The sequence below is a fragment of the Suncus etruscus genome, chromosome 13 (genome assembly GCF_024139225.1).
Source record: "Suncus etruscus isolate mSunEtr1 chromosome 13, mSunEtr1.pri.cur, whole genome shotgun sequence".
Classification (NCBI taxonomy): domain Eukaryota; kingdom Metazoa; phylum Chordata; class Mammalia; order Eulipotyphla; family Soricidae; genus Suncus; species Suncus etruscus.
In genome coordinates, this window is record NC_064860.1 from 2885975 (window position 1) to 2905000 (window position 19026).

At 45.3% G+C, this 19026-nt stretch overlaps 1 protein-coding gene and 1 non-coding gene across 2 annotated transcripts in view; both read left to right on the forward strand.

Moving 5' to 3' along the window:
- Nucleotides 1–19026, forward strand: part of KMT2C (lysine methyltransferase 2C) — a 214602-nt gene that overhangs the window by 41469 nt on the left and 154107 nt on the right. The window contains 1 exon segment of the mRNA XM_049785972.1: nt 15515–15603. Coding sequence (XP_049641929.1) covers nt 15515–15603 — 89 coding nt within the window.
- On the forward strand, nt 9085–9246 carry LOC126026464 (U1 spliceosomal RNA). The gene has a single exon (XR_007501724.1). It is a non-coding gene; the product is annotated as a U1 spliceosomal RNA (small nuclear RNA).

Sequence of the window (19026 nt, forward strand, 5' to 3'; positions counted from 1 at the left end):
TGCTCATCCGGAGACATATTCTCTATGGGTCGTTTCACATTTACCCTAGGAGGAAATTTTAAAATACTTATTTATTTTTCTTTTGGGACTTTAAGTGGTTACTCCTGGCTCTGATATAAGGAATCACTCCTGGCAGAACTCAGGGGATTCTGTGGGTTGCCAGGGATCAAACCTGAATTGACTCATGCAAAGGAAGTGCCTGCCTGCTGTACTGTCTGCAGAAATTTTAGCACAGTTATCTGAAATGTAAGTAGCTTGACTTCTTAAACTTTTACAACTGTGGGGCCGGAGAGATAGCATGGAGGTAAAGCGTTTGCCTTGCATGCGATAGGATGGTGGTTCGAATCCTGGCATTCCAGATGGTCCCCCAAGCCTACCAGGAGTGGTTTCTGAGCTTAGAGCCAGGAGAATCCCTGAGCAATGGCTGGGTGTGACCCAAAAACAAACAAAACAAAAAAATAAATAATTTGAAAAATAGTATCTTTATTTAAGCACCATGATTACAAACATATTTGTAGTTTGGTTTCAATTATAAAAAAGAACGAGGCCGGAGAGATAGCACAGTGGAGTTTGCCTGGCAAGCAGCCGACTCAGGACCTAAGGTGGTTGGTTTGAATCCTGGCATCCCATATGGTCCCCTGTGCCCGCCAGGAGCCATTTCTGAGCAGATAGCCAGGAGTAACCCCTGAGCACCGCAGGGTGTGACCCCAAAACAAAAACAAAAAAAAAGAACACCCCCCCTTCACCAGTGCAACATTCAAAAACCAAAAAAAAAACAAAAAAAACCCAACAAAACAAAAACAAAAAAAAAAACTTTTACAACTCGACAGTGATTGACTTGTTTCCTCTGCTTCCAAATGTAATGCTTGAGTTGCTCATTTCCTTGGCGCATCCATGAGACATTAGATGTTGTATTTCCTGTTGCATTTGAGAACTAGTAACAGTATCACAGTTTTCCCGAACAGTCTCACCTCTCAGATGATCCTTCTGGGAAAGTTTATCCTTTATTTTTTTTCCCCCTGAGACCTCAGAAGCTAAACAGTGTCTTCTGGTGGCTCAAAATCTCTTCCCTCCCCAATATTTGTACTCATTGGGGCCAGGAATATGTATGGCTCAGTGGTAGGATATAGGCTTTGCAGGTGTAACATGCCTGCCTCTGATCTCTTGCAGCACCTTCCCTCAGAACGTAGTTTCTTTCTTTCTTTCTTTCCTTCCTTCCTTCCTTCCTTTTTTTTTTTTTCCTTCCAGTAGTTTCTTTTCTATGTGGTATCTCACTGTTCTTGATTACAATTCAGAATTGTATGTTGGCGCTGGAGAGATAGTACAGTAGGTCAGAATCTTGCCTTGCTTGTGGTTGACCCAGGTTCAGTGCCAGGGGTCCCATAGCAGTCAATGCCAGGCATATTTTTGAGTGCAAAGCCAACTTGAGCAACTTTAGGTGTGGTCCAAAACCAGACCAAAAGACAAATACTACTTCCCCAAGTAGGTCTGTTTAAAAGGAAATGACAGGTGAGCAAAGTGGGCATTAGTTTGAAGCTTGTCTTTATTTATTTATTTATTTATTTATTTATTTATTTATTTATTTATTTATTTATTTATTTATTTATTTATTTATTTATTTATTTATGGTTTTTGGGCCACACCGGTAATGCTCAGGGGTTACTCCTGGCTATGCGCTCAGAAGTCGCTCCTGGCTTGGGGGACCCTATGGGACGCCGGGGGATCGAACCGCGGTCCTAGGCTAGCACTGGCAAGGCAGACACCTTACCTCTAGCACCACCATGCCGGCCCCTGTCTGTCGTTATTTGTAATTTAGTGACCTTTTGATGTTTTTCTGTCCTATTTAGAACAAATGTTCAAATTTCACAGCTTTCTGTCTTGGGAAATTTTTGTATGTGATGCTATAAACTGTAATTTCATAATGGTGAATCAAAGATAGAATGATACAAATAGTGTTTGATATTTGTATATTTTTATTGATGGTAAAGGTAGGGCTATTTGTGGTCTTTTTTGATTAGGACAGTTATGTCCCTTCAGTGTCTGTGTTTCTAGACTTTGTAAAACCAGAGTCCTTAGATGTATCTCTGATGTTCTGGAAATACAGCTCACTCAAAGCATTCCATTCCTATCCTGGACCTGCTTTGCGATAATAACTGGCTTATTGTTATTATTATTATTAGGGCCACACCAGTGATGCTCATGGGGTTATTCCTAGCTGTGTGCTCAGAAATCGCTCCTGGCTTGGGGGATCGAACTGCAGTCCGTCCTCGGCAGATGCCATACTGCTTGCGCCACTGCTCCAGCACTACCCTGAGAACTGGCTTTTTTTTTTTTTTTTTTTTTTTTTTTTGGGAGGTGCAAACCTGCTTTATTGGGTTCTTTGGTTAAATGCTGCTTCTACCCCCTCATGTCATCATGAGAAGAGAACTGGCTTTTTAATGGGAATATTGTACCTCCTGATTTTTCTTTCCTCTGCCTGTAATGTCCTTATTACTACATACATTTGTCTTGACAATTTGTCTTGTTTCAATACACAATACACGGTTATGCCAGGTGACTTTTTATTTTCCTTGCCATACTTGACAGTGCTTATTGCTTGGTGTCACTTCTAGTGGGGTTTGGGGGACCATATGGGATGCTAGGAATCACATCTACGTTGGCTCTGTGCAAGGCAAGTGCCTTGCTCTATTTGCAGTACTTCAGACCCTGGAACTTTCCCCTGAAACTTATTTGTTTTGGGGCCACACGTGGTAGTGCTCAGGGGTTACTCTTGGCTCTCCACACAGGGATCCTCCCTGGCAGTGCTCTGGAGATCATGTGGGATGCTGGGAGTTGGTCCTGTGCAAGGCAAACGTCCTCCCTAATGTGCTATTGCTCTGGCCCCTCCCTGAAATCTTTTGACACAGTTGGTAAATAGAAGCTGTAATCGGATCCTTGTATTTAGGTTATTTTGCTGTAGTTGTTCATTTCCCACTCCTACTAGAATCCTTTCTCCTGTGACCTGCCCAGCTGAGGATGCTATCACTCTGCTAATTTGATATGTAAAATGATATCTCCTAGCTTTCATTTCCATTTCTGAAATTGTGAGTGAGGTTGAATATCTCGAGTTTAAAGGCCATTTTCTTTCTCTCTGATCATGTTTGTTATTCTCATCCTTAAGAAAGTGTTGTTCCGGGGCCGGGCGGTGGCGCTGGAGGTAAGGTGCCTGCCTTGCCTGCGCTAGCCTAGGACGGACCACGGTTCGATCCCCCGGCGTCCCATATGGTCCCCCAAGAAGCCAGGAGCAACTTCTGAGCGCATAGCCAGGAGTAACCCCTGAGCGTCACAGGGTGTGGCCCAAAAACCAAAAAAAAAAAAGAAAGTGTTGTTTCTTAAAACGATTTCTATTAAAATCTGAAGGAATTGTTTTTGTATATAATCTAATACCAGAAGACATAAATTTCCAGTTTCCACAAGTTCTTTCATTTTTTTTTTCTTTTTTGTACTCAATGGATTTTTAAATGTGAGATGTATTGGAGGTTGGAAACAAGGCATTTCTGTGACTTTATGAATGAACTCGAAGCTCCATGGACTCTCTTTATTCTTTGTATCACTTGTGAAAGTGAGGGGGCCAGTTTTCAAGTTTGGGAAGAGGTGCAGGGCTGAGTGGTCTTGGAGCCTGCACCTGGGTTCTCAGAAGGACTCTCAGGAGTCTCTGGGAAGGGCTCTCTGCTTTGAACTCCCTTCTCCTTTGTTAGCTCAGAGAGGAAGAAATTCTTCTATTTTTTATTTTGTTTGGTTTTGGGGCCACCTCAGCAGTGTGCAGGGCTTTTTTCTGACTCTGTGAGTAGGGATTACTTTTGGGGTGCCCAGGGGACCCTATGGTGTGCCAGGGATTAAACTCATTGGCTGGAAATGAGACAGGCTTCTTACTGCTTGGTTATAAACAAACTGGCCCCTTGTTTTTCTCTTGAATGTTGGATGCTCATTCAGCAGTGCTCAAGGACAACTAGTGTTGCTCTAGGTCCCACAGGCACTGTTGGGTCTTGAAATGTGATCAGCTAGCTTTGTGCTAGGAATTTAGTTTTGTCTCTCAGTTTACTTGGGCACTGTCTCTCTGGCCCTAATTTCTCTTCAAGAAAATAAAAAAAAATTTGAGCCATAGCTGGCAGTGTTCAGTAACTGCTCTATACTAGGGGACCTCAAACTTTTTTTTTTTTTTTTTGGTTTTTGGGCCACACCCGGCAGTGCTAAGGGTTACTCCTGGCTGTCTGCTCAGAAATAGCTCCTGGCAGGCACAGGGGACCATATGGGACACCGGGATTTGAACCAATCACCTTAGGTCCTGGATCGGCTGCTTGCTAGGCAAACACTGCTGTGCTATCTCTCCGGGCCTGGGATCTCAAACTTTTTAAACAGGGGACCAGTTCATTGTCCTTCAGACTGGTTTTTTTTTTTTTTTTTTTTTTTTTTTTGGTTTTTGGGTCACACCTGGTAGCGCTCAGGGGTTACTCCTCCTGGCTCTATGCTCAGAAATCGCTCCTGGCAGGCGCAGGGGACCACATGAGATGCCAGGATTCAAACCAATGACTTTCTGCATGAAAGACAAACGCCTTACCTCCATGCTAGCTCTCCAGCCACTTGTCCTTCAGACTGTTGAAGGGCCAGACTATAGATTTTTTTTAAAACTATGAAGAAATTCCTGTACACACTGCACATATTTTATTTTGGAGTATAAAACCAAAACGGGAATAAATATAATATTTAAAATGAAGAACAAGAAAAGTTAAGTTAGCAAACTTACCAATATTTCATTGTGAAGGGAACTATGGGCCTGCTTTTGGCTGGCTGTAGTTTGAAGGCCCTGCCCGAGTCTGAGAGGAGGAGGGCCGTTGGAGAAGGCATGTACAATCCCACACATTGGCACTGCGGGCTGGGATGAGTCGGCTGTAAGCGGGACAGGCAGTGGTGGCGAAAACACTGGTGAGTCAGATTAATGTTCTTAGTTTGCTGCCTGTGGCCCGAGGGCCGTATTTTGAGGACCCCTGCTCTGGACAGTGCTTAGAGAAGTATGTGGTGTTGGGGTGGAACCCAGGCCTACTGCATGCAAAGCACAGCTTCAGCATTTTGTCTCTCCAGCTTAATACATTACCTTTTTAAAAACACAGCTGAGGGCTGGAGCAATAGCACAGCTAGTACAGCTAGTAGGATGCTTGCTTTGCATGTGACCTGCCCAGGCACATGATCCCTGGCATCTCATATGGTCCCCTGACCCTGCCAAAGTGATTCCTGAGCACAAAGCTAGGAGTAACCCCTGAGTGCTGCCAGGTATGGTCCAAAACCAAAACCAAAAAGAGAAAAAAAGAGAGAAAAGTAAAAGCATGGCTGAGTGGGCCATAGTGATAGGACAGTGGGGAGAGCATTTGTCCACAAGTCTGGGTTTGATCCCTGGCATCTCATATTGACTGCCTGCCTGCCTGCCTACCTACCTACCTGCCTGCCTACCTACCTACCTACCTACCTACCTGCCTGCCTACCTACCTACCTACCTACCTACCTACCTACCTACCTACCTACCTACCCACCCACCCACCCACCCACCCACCCACCCACCCACCCCTAGCATCTCATATTGACCACCTGCCTGCCACCCACCCTCCCTCCCTCCCTCCCTCCCGCGCACTGGGTTGAAATGCTTTCCTTCCTTACATGTGAGTGACCCAAGTTCAGTTTCCTTTGTTTTTATGCGTAGGTCCCGAGGATATTTTACTGTGTGTTTGTATAGACACAGAGAAAAGTGACTCATGACATCCTCTGTGTTATATTTTATTTTCCGGTGGTGTTGGGCATTGAGCTTAGGGTCTTTGGCAGGCCTGGCATGTGCTCTGGCCCTCAGAGTTGTCTCTTTGCCACTTAATGTACTTGTCTGATGACACTGTGTCTCAGGAACCTTTCTGTAATGTACATATAGTTCTACTTTAGTACCCATCATTAGAGATGGAAACTCATGGAATAAATTGAGTTTATGTAAATATTTTCTCAGATTAGCTTTTGTTTGAGCTACAGAGAAATCCTCAAACTTTTTGTTTGTTTTTGTTTTTGGGTTACACCCAGCAGCACTCAAGAGTTAATCCTGGGCCCGGAGAGATAGCACAGCGGCGTTTGCCTTGCAAGCAGCCGATCCAGGACCAAAGGTGGTTGGTTCGAATCCCGGTGTCCCATGTGGTCCCCGTGCCTGCCAGGAGCTATTTCTGAGCAGACAGCCAGGAGTGGCCCCTGAGCACCGCCGGGTGTGACCCAAAAACAAAAAAACAAAACAAAACAAAACAAAAAAAAGAGTTAATCTTGGGGTGGAGAGATAACATGGAGGCAAGGCATTTGTCTTGCATGCAGAAGGTCAGTGGTTTGAATTCCAGCATCCCATATGGTCCCCTGAGCCTGCCAGGTGCGATTTCTGAGCATAGAGCTAGAAGTAACCTCTGAGCGATGCTGGGTGTGACCCAAAAACAAACAAACAAACAAAGAAACAAAAAAAAGAGTTAATCCTGGTTCTGCACTCAGAAATTGCTCCTGGCAGGCTCGGGGGACCATATGGGATGCTGGGATTTCAACTGCCATTCGGCTGCATGCAAGGCAAATGCATCTCTCCACTATGCTATCTCTCTAGCCCCAAATCTTCCTTCCTTCCTTCCTTCCTTCCTTCCTTCCTTCCTTCCTTCCTTCCTTCCTTCCTTCCTTCCTTCCTTCCTTCCTTCCTTCCTTCCTTCCTTCCTTCCTTCCTTCCTTCCTTCCTTCCTTCCTTCCTTCCTTCCTTCCTTCCTTCTTCCCTCCCTCCCTCCCTCCCTCCCTCCCTCCCTCCCTCCCTCCCTCCCTCCCTCCCTCCCTCCCTCCCTCTTGTCACACCTGGCAATGCTCAGGGGTTATTCCTGGCTCAGGCTCAGGGGACCATATGGGATGCCGGGATTTGAACCAGCGACCTTCCGCATGTAAGGCAAACGCCTTACCGCTGTGCTATCTCTCCGGCCCCAAATATTTCTAGTCTATGCATTCAGTGCATAGATTTCTAGGTATAAACTTGTTCAGTCAAATGGTGCTTGTATTTTATATTTTGATAGGAATACCACATGATCTGTCAGTTTGTGCTGTCCTAGTCAACAACAGTATAGGGGTTAAATTACTGGTCTTGAATGCAGTCAACCCTGGATTGATCCTTGGCAGGCATATGGTCAGGCCACCCTCCTCAGCTCTGCCAGCAATACTCCTGAGCACTGCCGGGCAAGGCCCTAAAGACCAAAGGAAAGAAAGGGCTACTGCTTATTTACATTTTTGCCAACTAGTAAGTGTGTTTTGGTCACCATTGAATGTCATCAGTGCATTTGATGCTCTCTCTCCTGGTTTGGTTTCTCTACTCAATGAAAGTAAACACTGGATAGATTGACTGACTTGGCCGGTGTTTGGCCTGTTTACGTCCTTTTCATTTTGTCTCTAGTTTACTTCTGCCTTTATATCCATCTCAATTTTATCTCATGAAAGATTCCCCTAGTGACCAGATAGTCACTGCCACTCTTTTCATGATTACTGCTTGATTAGTGCTGTTTGGTATCATATAGAAATGTTACTGTGACGTTGCTATGGTAACCCCACAATAACTCTAAAAATAATAAATTTCTCTCCCTCCCTCCTTCTCCCTCTTCCTCTCTCTTCACTCCCTCCCCAGCAATGGTCAGAGCTGACTCCTGGCTCTGCAGTCAGGAATTATTCCTGATGGTGCTTGAGGGACCGCATGGGATGCCAGGGACTGGACCCAGGTCAGCCCCGTGCAAGGCAAACCCATGTTGTGCTATTGTCCTTACCCAAGAACTCTTAGAGCTTTATTTCAGTTGATTAAATTTGTATTTTCCATATAGATGTTGGTAGCATTGTCTGCTAGTGATGAATCTTACCTTATTTCCTTGAATTAAGACCTCTTTTTTCTATTTACTGGCATTACTTGTCAGGATTACATCACAGCTGACTGTGGTGAGGTGGACATTGGTACCAGCCATTGTGGATCCTGGGGATCTGACTCAGGGCCTTGCACATGGAAGGTCACGTGCCCTATTGCCAACACCAGGATTGTCTATTAATTGGAATCTAGGTGAAATGGATTGTTCCTGCTTCCATAGAAGCAGAGCTATATAGCATGCTTCTTTTTGAATGGGATGGCTGTGCTCTTCATTCTGATGGAGAAGATCAAGATCTGCTGTTTTGCACAGCTGTTCTGAGAACTTTTGCAACCTTAGGTTATAGGCGAGGTGGCTGTGAGGATCAGACTCTAAACTTCCAGAGATTACTTGGAATTCATGAGGCAGAGTATTTCAGATAATAAAAGTCTGTCCTTTACTATTCATTTCTTGTGAGCTTAGTTTTTTTTTTTGTTTGTTTCTTTTGTTATTAAAATAATTCTGATTGGGGGCCCAGAGCTATAGCATAGTGGTAGGGCGTTTACCTTGCACAGGGCTGACCCAGGAAGGACCTCGGTTTGATCCCTGGCTTGATCCCTGGCGTCCCATATGGTTCCCCAAGCTAGGAACGATTTCTGAGCGCATAGCCAGGAGTAACCCATGAGTGTTACTGGGTGTGGCCCAAAAACAAAAACAACAAAAATTCTGCTTGGTTCTTCTATCTGCTGTGACTTTGTTTTTATTTTGGTTTTTGTTTTGTTTTTAGGCCACACCCGGTGATGCTCAGGGGTTACTCCTGGCTATGTGCTCAGAAGTCGCTCCTGGGGCCGGGAAGGTGGCGCTAGAGGTAAGGTGTCTGCCTTGCAAGCGCTAGCATCGAGGTTCGATTCCCGGTGTCCCATATGGTTCCCCCAAGCCAGGGGCGATTTCTGAGCGCATAGCCAGGAGTAAGCCCTGAGCATCAAACGGGTGTGGCCCAAAAACAAAACAAAACAAAACAAAACAAAAAAAAGAAGTCGCTCCTGGCTTGGGGGACCATATGGGACGCTTGGGATTGAACCACAGTCCGGTCTGTTTAGGTTAGCACATGCAAGGCAAATGCCCAACAGCCTGCACACCGCTAGAACCCCTGATGAGACTTTGTTTAAATTTTAAGAATTCAGTACTTACCTGGCAGGAGAGACACTATGATCACGGAAGTGGTTTTCCCAGGGTGAGGCTTATCCATTGCACTCCAGATGTGCTGACCTCTGCAATTTCCCCAGATGTTGGAAACTCGCCTGCATAATTTCTAGTAGAGGGAGACTAAGTTCGCACTCGCCTCTGAAAATAAAAATGTTAAGAATTCAGAATTGTTAATTTGAACATTTTTGCCCACCAAATTAATTCATTAATTCCAACTTCTGTGTCAGTTTATTATTGAACTTTATTTTTAACTATGATTTAGTATTTTGTATCTTTTTTATATAGCAGGTACTTCAGAATCATTTTCTGAACCTTTTAAAATTAATTGTTTGGGGCCGGAGAGATAGCACAGCGGTAGGGCGTTTGCCTTGCAAGCAGCTGATTCAGGACAGATTGTGGTTCAAATCCCAGCATCCCATATGGTCCCCTGAACCTGCCAGGAGCTATTTTTCAGCACAGAGCCACGAGTGACCCCTGAGCGCTGCCAGGTGTGACCCAAAAATGAACAAACAAAAAACCCAATAAAACAAAACAAAAATTGGGGGCCGGAGAGATAGCATGGAGGTAAGGCGTTTGCCTTTCATGCAGAAGGTCATTGGTTCAAATCCCGGCATCCTATGTGGTTCCCCGAGCCTAACAGGAGTGATTCTGAGCGTGGAGCCAGGAGTAACATAAAACAAAAATAAAATTGTTTTTTTGAGTCACACCCAGCAGTGCTCAGAGCTTACTCCTGGTGGTGCTGGGGATGGAACCCAGGCCTGCTGCTTGTGAGGATAGAATACACTTGCTGTCCTTTCTCTCTGGCTCTTCCTTACAGTTTAATATGGTGTAAATTGACTGGGTTTTAAGGCATCTGAGAAAGATCGGTGATGCATATTTCTCTCTCTCATTACTGCCTTGGTGGTCTCTGTCTGGGGGGTTGCATGCTGGGTATGGTGCTCCAGAGAATACACTGGCTGTAGTGGTGCATTGGGGTTGCCCTGGTTCAGGTTTTGTACTCACATCACTTGTCCGGGCTCAGACCCACAGCCTGATACTTCTGTCCTGGTGCTCCTGGTTTGGGTAAGTCTGTCCCATCCATGTGCATGCTTGGCCACCAGGGGCCTGCCCAGAATCACTTGTTGGCTTACTATGTGTGTCCTACCACGCTTGCTAGGAGTTGAAACCGGGGGTTGGGGTTGGGGGGAACAGGGCAGGTTTCTCTGGGCCCCAGCAAACATGCCATATCTCAGCTAGGTTCAGATGCTTTTGTACCGGGGATGTTTGGGCAGTTGGTTGGGTGGTCAGAACTCAGGTGGACACTAGGTGATGGTTTGATTCTTTATTATTATTATTTGCTTTTGGGATGCACTGTGTGGTGCTCTGGGATTACTCCTCTAATTCTGCACTCAGGAAAATGCTTGGTGGCGAGGCTGGAGAGATAGCATGGAGGTAGAGCATTTGCCTTTCATGCAGAAGGATGGTGGTTCAAATCCTGGCTTTTTTTTTTTTTTTTTTGGTTTTTGGGCCACACCCGGCCGATGCTCAGGAGTTAATCCTGGCTGTTTGCTCAGAAATAGCTCCTGGCAGGCACGGGGGACCATATGGGATACTGGGATTCGAACCAACCACCTTTGGTCCTGGATGGGCTGCTTGCAAGGCAAACGCCACTGTGCTATCTCTCCGGGCCCAAATCCCGGCATTTTTTATGGTTCCCCGGAGACTGCCAGGAGAGATTTCTGAGTGTAGAGCCAGGAGTAACCCCTGAGCGCTGCCGGGTGTGACTCAAAAACCAAAAACCAATAAACAAACAAAAATGCTTGGTGGCATTGTAAAGTTCAGGGAACTGTAAGGTTCGTTGGGCTTGATTCAGAGTCTGTGCCTCAAGTGCTCAGCTATGGCTCCAGTTCAGAAACTATATTCTGAAGAAAATCTAGACTGTTGTATGTAGTCTCCTCAGGTTTTATTATTTTTTTCAATGGGCAAGTTAGGTGGTGTTGTGTTTTTCCTCCAGTTTATCTAGACCTATAGCCTCCAAACAATTTCTTTGTTTTTTTGTTTTTGGGCCACACCTGGTGGGCAGCACTCAGGGATTACTCCTGGCAGGGTTGGGGGACCATATTGGATGCCAGGAATCGAACCCAGGTTCATCCTGGGTCAGCCACATGCAAGGCAAACACCCTATTACGGAGCTATTTCTCCGGTCCCAAGCCTCCAAACAATTTCTATTTGGTATTAAAATACTTTCTGCTTGATTGAAATTTATTTTTTTACTTTGGTCTGTGTGAAACCTGTTTTCCTACCTCTATATCCTTGTTCATATGCATCCATCATCATCATCAGCAGCAGCAGCATTTGGATCTCACCTGGCCATACTGACTGTTTATGGCTCTGCACTCAGAAATAACTACTGGGGACCTTATGGGATACCAGGGATGGAAACTGGGTTTTATAGGTGCAAGGCAAAGAAAAGCACCTTACCCTCTGTACTGTCTCTTCAGCTCCATAAGTGCCTTTTTAAAGGGAAGAAAAACAACTGAAATTTTATTCTTTTGCCTTTTTGTTGTTGTTGTTGTTGTGGTTGTGGTTTTTGGGTCAGTTCCGGCAGTGCTCAGGGGTTACTCCTGGCTCCATGCTCAGAAATTGCTCCTGGCAGGCACGGGGGACCATATGGGATGCCGGGATTCGAACTGATGACTTTCTGCATGAAAGGCAAACGCCTTACCTCCATGCTATCTCTCCGGCCCCTCTTTTGCCTTTATTTGGTAATTATACCTGCAGAAAGATGGCTGGTGGTTTTAGTGTTTATTTTTTTGGAGTAAACATTGTAGATCTGAATAGTTCATGGTAGGTCAGAGATTCCAAACTGCCTTGGCTTACACCCCTTTTAGAAGATGAGCACTGTGCACCCTGGGAGATATACCTCACGAACTCAAACAGGAAGTCTACCCCGCTTGCTCCTAAGGCAACTGCTGTAGTCCCTCTCCCCTGCACTCCTTCTACCCCACTGTGGGAGACACTGGGATGAATGTTTTTATTTTAATCATGTAACACTGCTGATTTCGATTGCCTTAGCATGGTTCTGAACACTGTGTAGTGTTAGAGCAGGGGTCTCAAACTCGCGGCCCTCCGTACAACATGTTGTGGCCCGCACCGGCCTTCAAATATCGCAGTATTCGTGATTATTCGTTTACCGAATAATCGCAATAAAAATTGCATTAGTAAGAAAAAAATCGCATTAAACATTCGCATACCCTGAGCAGTTCCGTTCGGGGTATGCAAATGTTTAATGAGATTTTTTGTGATTTTTTTTCTTACTAATGTGATTTTTTTATTGCGAATATTCGGTAAGCGAAATTCCTTATGTGGCCCTGCCTCACCCCAACTTTGCCTCTTGCGGCCCCCAGGTAAATTGAGTTTGAGACCCCTGTGTTAGAGCGTAGCCTTTTTGTTTGTTTGGTTTTGGGCTACACCCACTGATGCTCAGGGGTGCCTGGCTCTATGCTCGGGGACCACATGGAATACTGGGGCATTGAACTTGCTGGATGCAAGTTTACCAGCCTCCTAGAATGTAGTTGTTAGCCCAGCACATGGAACTGGAGAAGTGCAGGGCTATCTACACCAGCTTATGGTTCAAACTCTCCCTCTCAGTGAAGATAAAAACATTGTATGAGAATAAATCCCACCCACATATGTTTACAAGATCATTTTCATTATCCTGTATTATGTATTTGTCTCTTTTGTCTGAATTTGACTCACCTCATTTCCTCCATTTTCTGGTAACCACAAATGGGCCTTAGTCTCAAGGTTCACTTTGGTTTTACCCTCTTCTGTTTCGCTACATCCTTCTTATGAATGAGTGCAATCATGTGGTGTTTGTGTTTCTTTTACTCATTTCACTGAAGCCTGATACCCACTAAGCCTCTACCAGATCGTCTTGATATTGTTTGTTGACTTGTTTTGTTTTTGGGCTATGTATGCCCAGCCCGGCCACCTCATGACTCAGCTCAGGAGTGACCCCTTGCAGCACTCTGGGGGACCATATGGTGCTGGGGGTTTGTGCCAGGATCAGAGGTTCAAACTAAGGCAGATACCTGGATCCTTAACTGTCTTCGTGTCTTTTTCGAGTGGTTGCTAGTTTCCTTCTGTGTGTATTAGTCACTAGATGCCACTTACCATTGATTTGTCTAGGATGTTGTCTAGTCTTTTTCTTGCCATCTTCTTGTGGACTCCTCCCAGGCAGTACTCTGGGAGCCAGGGCACTACTCTAGGGACACGACCAGTTGGGCCATTTAAAGAAGTGATTATCTCTTCCCCTTCTCTTCTACCCATAGACATTGTGATGGACTCTGGCCCCATTCCTCACTTCTCTGCTCACATGTGTCTTCTGTGACCATAAGGCAGCACCTTTGGTGGTAGTGCAGCCTGGAATCACTGGAGGGCCTGGGCATCACCGCTAGCTTCATTCCCTGGCCCCTGGGTTCTGTGGCTGTGAACCAGCTAGGCAGGTGCTAGCACCCTGGTGCGCTTTCCTGGGCTCCAGTTCCAATTTCTTCACAGGGAGACTGAGCGGATCTTGGTTCTTTACCGTGCTGGTTGTGCTTGAGATTGTGCCCTCTGGTCTGGCTATTGCACACCTGGTGTAGTGCTCCTACGTGACACTCCTGGCTAGTGTGCCATAGATCCGCAGTGCTCTGGGGCAGTGCCAGGGATGGTCTCAGCTGGTGCTGTGGGTCCTAGCATCACACTCATAGCTTCATGTTTTGCAGTGCCATATGTTTTGCCAGTCACTGTGCTGTGCCATCCCCATCCAGACACTGCTATAGCTCAGAGATTTTTTTCCTGTTCAGACTGACTCCTGGCTCTGAGCTCAAGGATCACTCCTGGCCAGACTTAGTCTGGGCCACACGGGATTTTAGGGATTAAATTCAGGTTGACTGCCGGCAAGGTGTACTGTACTATTGTACTATTGGTACTTTGGTCCTCCTCCTCCTCCTCCTCCTCCTTCTTCTTCTTCTTTTCTTCCTCCTCCTCCTCCTCCTCCTCCTCCTCCTCCTCCTCCTCCTCCTCCTCCTTCTTCTTCTTCTTCCTCCTCCTCCTCCTTCCTCCTCCTTTCTCCTCCTTCCTCCTCCTTCCTCCACCTTCTTCCACCTTCTTCTTCCTCTTCTTCTTCTTTTTGTTATTTAGATTCAGTTTAAAAACTGAGTTAATTCAGTTTTAAAAACTGAATTGTAAGAAAATTATTTTTATGGGTTTCATGCCATTCAGAGCTTACCTCTAGCTCTGTGCTCAGATACCACTTCTGGAATTGCTTGTGGAAACCTTGGCAGTGCCGTTGCTTGCTTGTTTGGTTTTTGGGCCACACCCAGCAGTGCAGATGGCTTACTTCTGACTCTGCATTCAGGGATCACTCCTGGCAGGTCTCTGAGACCATGTAGGCTATGGGGAATAAAGAAGCACTTACCTGCTGTACTATCTTGCCAGCCCCTTGCCTGTATTATTAAAGTTTTATGCTAGCAAAGTAAAATTGTGCGTCATTTTTTTTCAGTTACATTTTTTGGAGCTATTTGGCATGTGCATTTTTTTTGTTTGTTTTGTATTTGGGTCCCACCTTGCTGCACTCAGAAATCGCTACTGGCATGGGGACCATATGGGATGCCGGGATTCCAGCCACCGTCTGTCCTGGATCAGCTGCCTACAAGGCAAACACTACTGCTGTGCTCTCTCTGCCCCCACCCATTTTTGGTGGCACATGCATGTTTTTTATAGTTTTGTCCTCGATGACTTGTATCATTATGAAATTTACTTATTTTTTTGAGTGAAGCTCAAGGGTTACTCCTGCCTATGCGCTCAGAAATCGCTCCTTGCTTGGGGGACCATATGGGAAACCCAATCGCAGTCTGTGCTAGGTTAGTGTTTTTTGCAAGGCAGATGCCTTAACTCTAGCACCATCGCTCCGGCCCCTGAAATTTACTTTTTTTGTTTGTTTGTTTGTTTGGTTTTTGGGCCACACCTGGCAGCACTCAAGGGTTACTCCTGGCTCTGGGCTCAGAAATCGCCCCTGGCAGGCACAGGGGACCATATGGGACACCGGGATTCGAACCAACCACCTTAGCTCCTGGATCGGCTGCTTGCAAGGCAAACACCGCTGTGCTATCTCTCCAGGCTCGAAATAAAATTCCTTAATGACAGTGTTTAATATTTTAGTTCAACCAGTGTTTAATGGCAGGGCTAATTGAAATTTTTTTAAGGATTCTGTTTTATCTCCATTTAATTAATAAGCTGTGAGAGTATGAGAGCGTTGTCAAAATGTTACTTATTTTAATTTTATGAAAAATTGTCGTTATTTTACTTTCAGCTCATGTACTAGTGTGAGCATAATTCTCAGCCCCTAATTTTGAAATTTGATTATGTCTGTTTCTTTGTAGGCCTCGAAGCAGAGGAAAAAATGCAGTGGAAGATGAAGACAGTATGGATGGGCTGGAGACAGCAGAGGCAGAAAACACTGTGGAAACAGGTACCAAGTGTCGTAGAAACTACGCACTAATTGGCATAACTTGCATTTTTCTATATGCTGAATAACAGTATTTCCCTCTGCTAAAATAAAAGATTTTCTTTTCCCCAAAATTTGGGTTTAATGTAAATTATTTAATATTTGTTATGAAATTTTTTGTTTGTTTTTGGGTCACACCCGGCGGTGCTCAGGGGTTATTCCTGGCTCTACGCTCAGAAATCACTCCTGCCAGGCACCTGTTCTGGATCGGCCGCTTACAAGACCAACCCCCCCCCAAAAAAACCCCAAACAAACAGAAAACCCCAAAACCAAACAAAAAGCACAAAATCAAAACTGGAATAAACAAAAACTGCTGATTGGTAGTATGATAGATTACAGTGTACTTTTAGCTTTTGAGTCATCTAATGTTTATTGTATGTGAATTAAAAAATGTGAAGAGCCAGAGAGATCGTAGGGGGTGAAATACCTTTTTTGTTTTTGGGTCACACCCAGTGAAGCTTGGGTTACTCCTGGCTATGCGCTCAGAAATCTTTCCTGGCTTGGGGGACCATATGGGATGCCGAGGATCGAACCGAGGTCTGTCTGAATCAGCCGCTTGCAAGGCAAACGCTCTATCGCTGTACTATCGCTCCATCCCTAAATGCACTTATATTATTATATATATTATTAATATATATTATTATATATATTATATTATATTATTATATATTGCAATTATATTCCTGGCACTGTGTATGGTCCTCTGAAAATGATCAGGAATGATCCTTGAGCACAGAGCTAGGAGTGAAATTTAAGTGTCATGGGCATAGCCCCCCAAAATATATGAATTAATTTTGGGGGGGGTCACACCCGGTAGTGCTCAGGGGTTACGCCTGGCTCTGCACTCAGAAATCGAGCTCCTGGCAGGCTCGGGGGATCACAAGGGATACTGGGAATCAAACCCATGTCTGTCTGAGGTTGGCTGCATGCAAGGCAAACACTCTACTGCTGTGTTATCTCTCCGGCCTCTTATTTTTGCTTTGTTTTTGGGTCACATCTGGCAGCGCTCAGGAGTTACTTTTGGCTCTATGCTCAGAAATCACTCCTGGCAGGTTCCGGGGACCATATGGGATGCTGGGATTTGAATCACGGTCCTTCTGTATGCAAGGCATGCCATCTCTCTGGTCCCCCTCTGTTTTTTTTTTTTTTAAATTGAGTTAAGGGACCTGAGAAATTTTCTTTTTTGGTTTTTTATTTTGTGGGGGGGATACCCTCTGACACTAAGGGGTTCCTCCTGGCTCTGTGCTCAGGAATCACTCCTGGCAAGCTTGGGTTGCTTGGGATTGAACCTGGGTCTCTCTATGCAAGGCAAGGGCTCTCCCTCCTGTACAACAGCTGTGGCCCCTCTCCTCATATATTTCTTTTCTTTTGTTTTCTTTCTTTTTTCTGTTTTTTTTTTTTTTTTTTTTTTTTTTTTTTCTCAGGCCATACCCGTTTGATGCTCGGGTTACTCCTGGCTAAGCGCTCAGAAATTGCCCCTGGGGGATTGAACTGTGGTCCTTCCTTGGCTAGCGCTTGCAAGACACCTTACCTCTCTGCCACCTCACCGGCCCCCCCCCCTTTTTTTTTTGTGGAGGGGTTACTACTGACCCTGCGCTTAGAAATCACTCCTGACAGGCTTAGGGGACCATATGGGATGCCAAGAATCCAACCCGGATCAGCCACATGCAAGGCAAACGCTCTTCCCACTCGCTATTGCTCTGGCCCTCACTTTTCTTTTTCTCATCTTTCCCATTTACTTGCTTGCTCGTGAGTGGGGAGGGGGGTCCTCAGCCACAGAGCCTGAGTTCTGTGGCGACCACTCCTCTTATTGTCTAACGTGGTCTGCAGAACTCCCAACTGTCCTGATGCCTCTTCCACTCAGGATGACTCTTATGTTTTCAGTGATACACGGAGCCCAAAGTCATGGCTTTCTTTTTTTTTTAATCCAGACTTTTCACCTCTTCTTCGCCTTCTTCTCTAGAACTTGCCTGGAACACACTTCAGTCTGGACCACCCAAGAGCATCCAAGCTGGTCCCCTTACTACCTCATTCTCCTTTTGCCTTCCAGTAAAACACTCCCAGTGTTTTACTTCCTTTTGGTTTTCTTTGTAAAAAAATCACAGTAAGACACACAGTTGCAAAGTTAATCACTATTAAGTTTCAGTCATAATATGACCAACACTCTTCACCAGTGCTCACAACAGTTTCCTGCCACCTGTGTTCCCTGTTTGCCTCCCCCTTGCCTGCCCCCACTACCTCCCCCTCCCTCTTTTCCCCTCCCCCATGGTTATCAATACTAGTACTGAAGGGGTGTCGTGCCTGTCACTTTCCCTCCTTTCAGCACGCAGTTCTTGTCCAGATGATCATTTCCAAGTGTCACTCACTGTCATGATTCCTTCCCTGCTCTAACTGCATTCCTGCGCTCTTTGTGGCAAGCTTTCTGCCATGGACTGGTACTCTTAGCCTTTGTTTCTATTATCTTTAGACATTATTTCCATATTATTTGTTTTAATTCTCACAAATGTTTTGTGCGTTTATGTTGGTGGGATTTAAGTTCTCTGGGTCCCTTGCTACCTTAACCAACATGGTTGTCTCCCCTTATCTGTTTTTTGGTTTTTGGTTTTTGGGCCACCTGGGGGATGTTCAGGGGCTATTCCTCGATATATGCTCAGAAATCGCCCCTGGCTTAGGGGACAATATGGGAAGTCGGGGGATCAAACTGTGGTCCGTCCTAGGTTAGCGCTTGCAAGGCAGACGCCTTACCGCTAGTGCCCCTCTCCTTATCTTTTACTATCTTAGTTTGAATGCTGTTTGGTGCTCTTTGGCCATCTCTGCCATTAGTTTGTGACTGTCCTCCAGCCATTCCCTCTGTGTTTGTCCTGAGGGTGAAGTAGGTCTCTTGTAAGCATCTAAGGTTGGGCTTTGTTTTCTTTCTTTTTTTTTTTTTTTTTTAGTTTTTTTTGGGTCACACCCGGCAGTGCTCAGGGGTTACTCCTGGCTGTCTGCTCAGAAATAGCTCCTGGCAGGCACGGGGGACCATATGGGACACCGGGATTCGAACCAACCACCTTTGGTCCTGGATCGGCTTTGTTTTCTTATCCATGTTGCCACTCTGCTTTACCTTGAGTCTTGTCCATGGACACTTAGAGAAATTATCAAAGAGAAGGAATTTGTGGCCGTGTTTGTGTGTGTGTTATTCAGTGTGTGTGCGCTATTTAATGTCTTAATTTTGCATGTGGCCTTTTAGCATCTTGCTGGGACTAGACTAGATCCTAAATGTCTCCTCAAAAACTATTTGAGACTTTTTTTTATTCCTCTTAACACTTGGACTGTTAAGTTTTGCTAGGTAAGGATTTCTTGCTTGAAACTGGAGCAATGGCACAGCAGCACAGCAGCAATAGCACA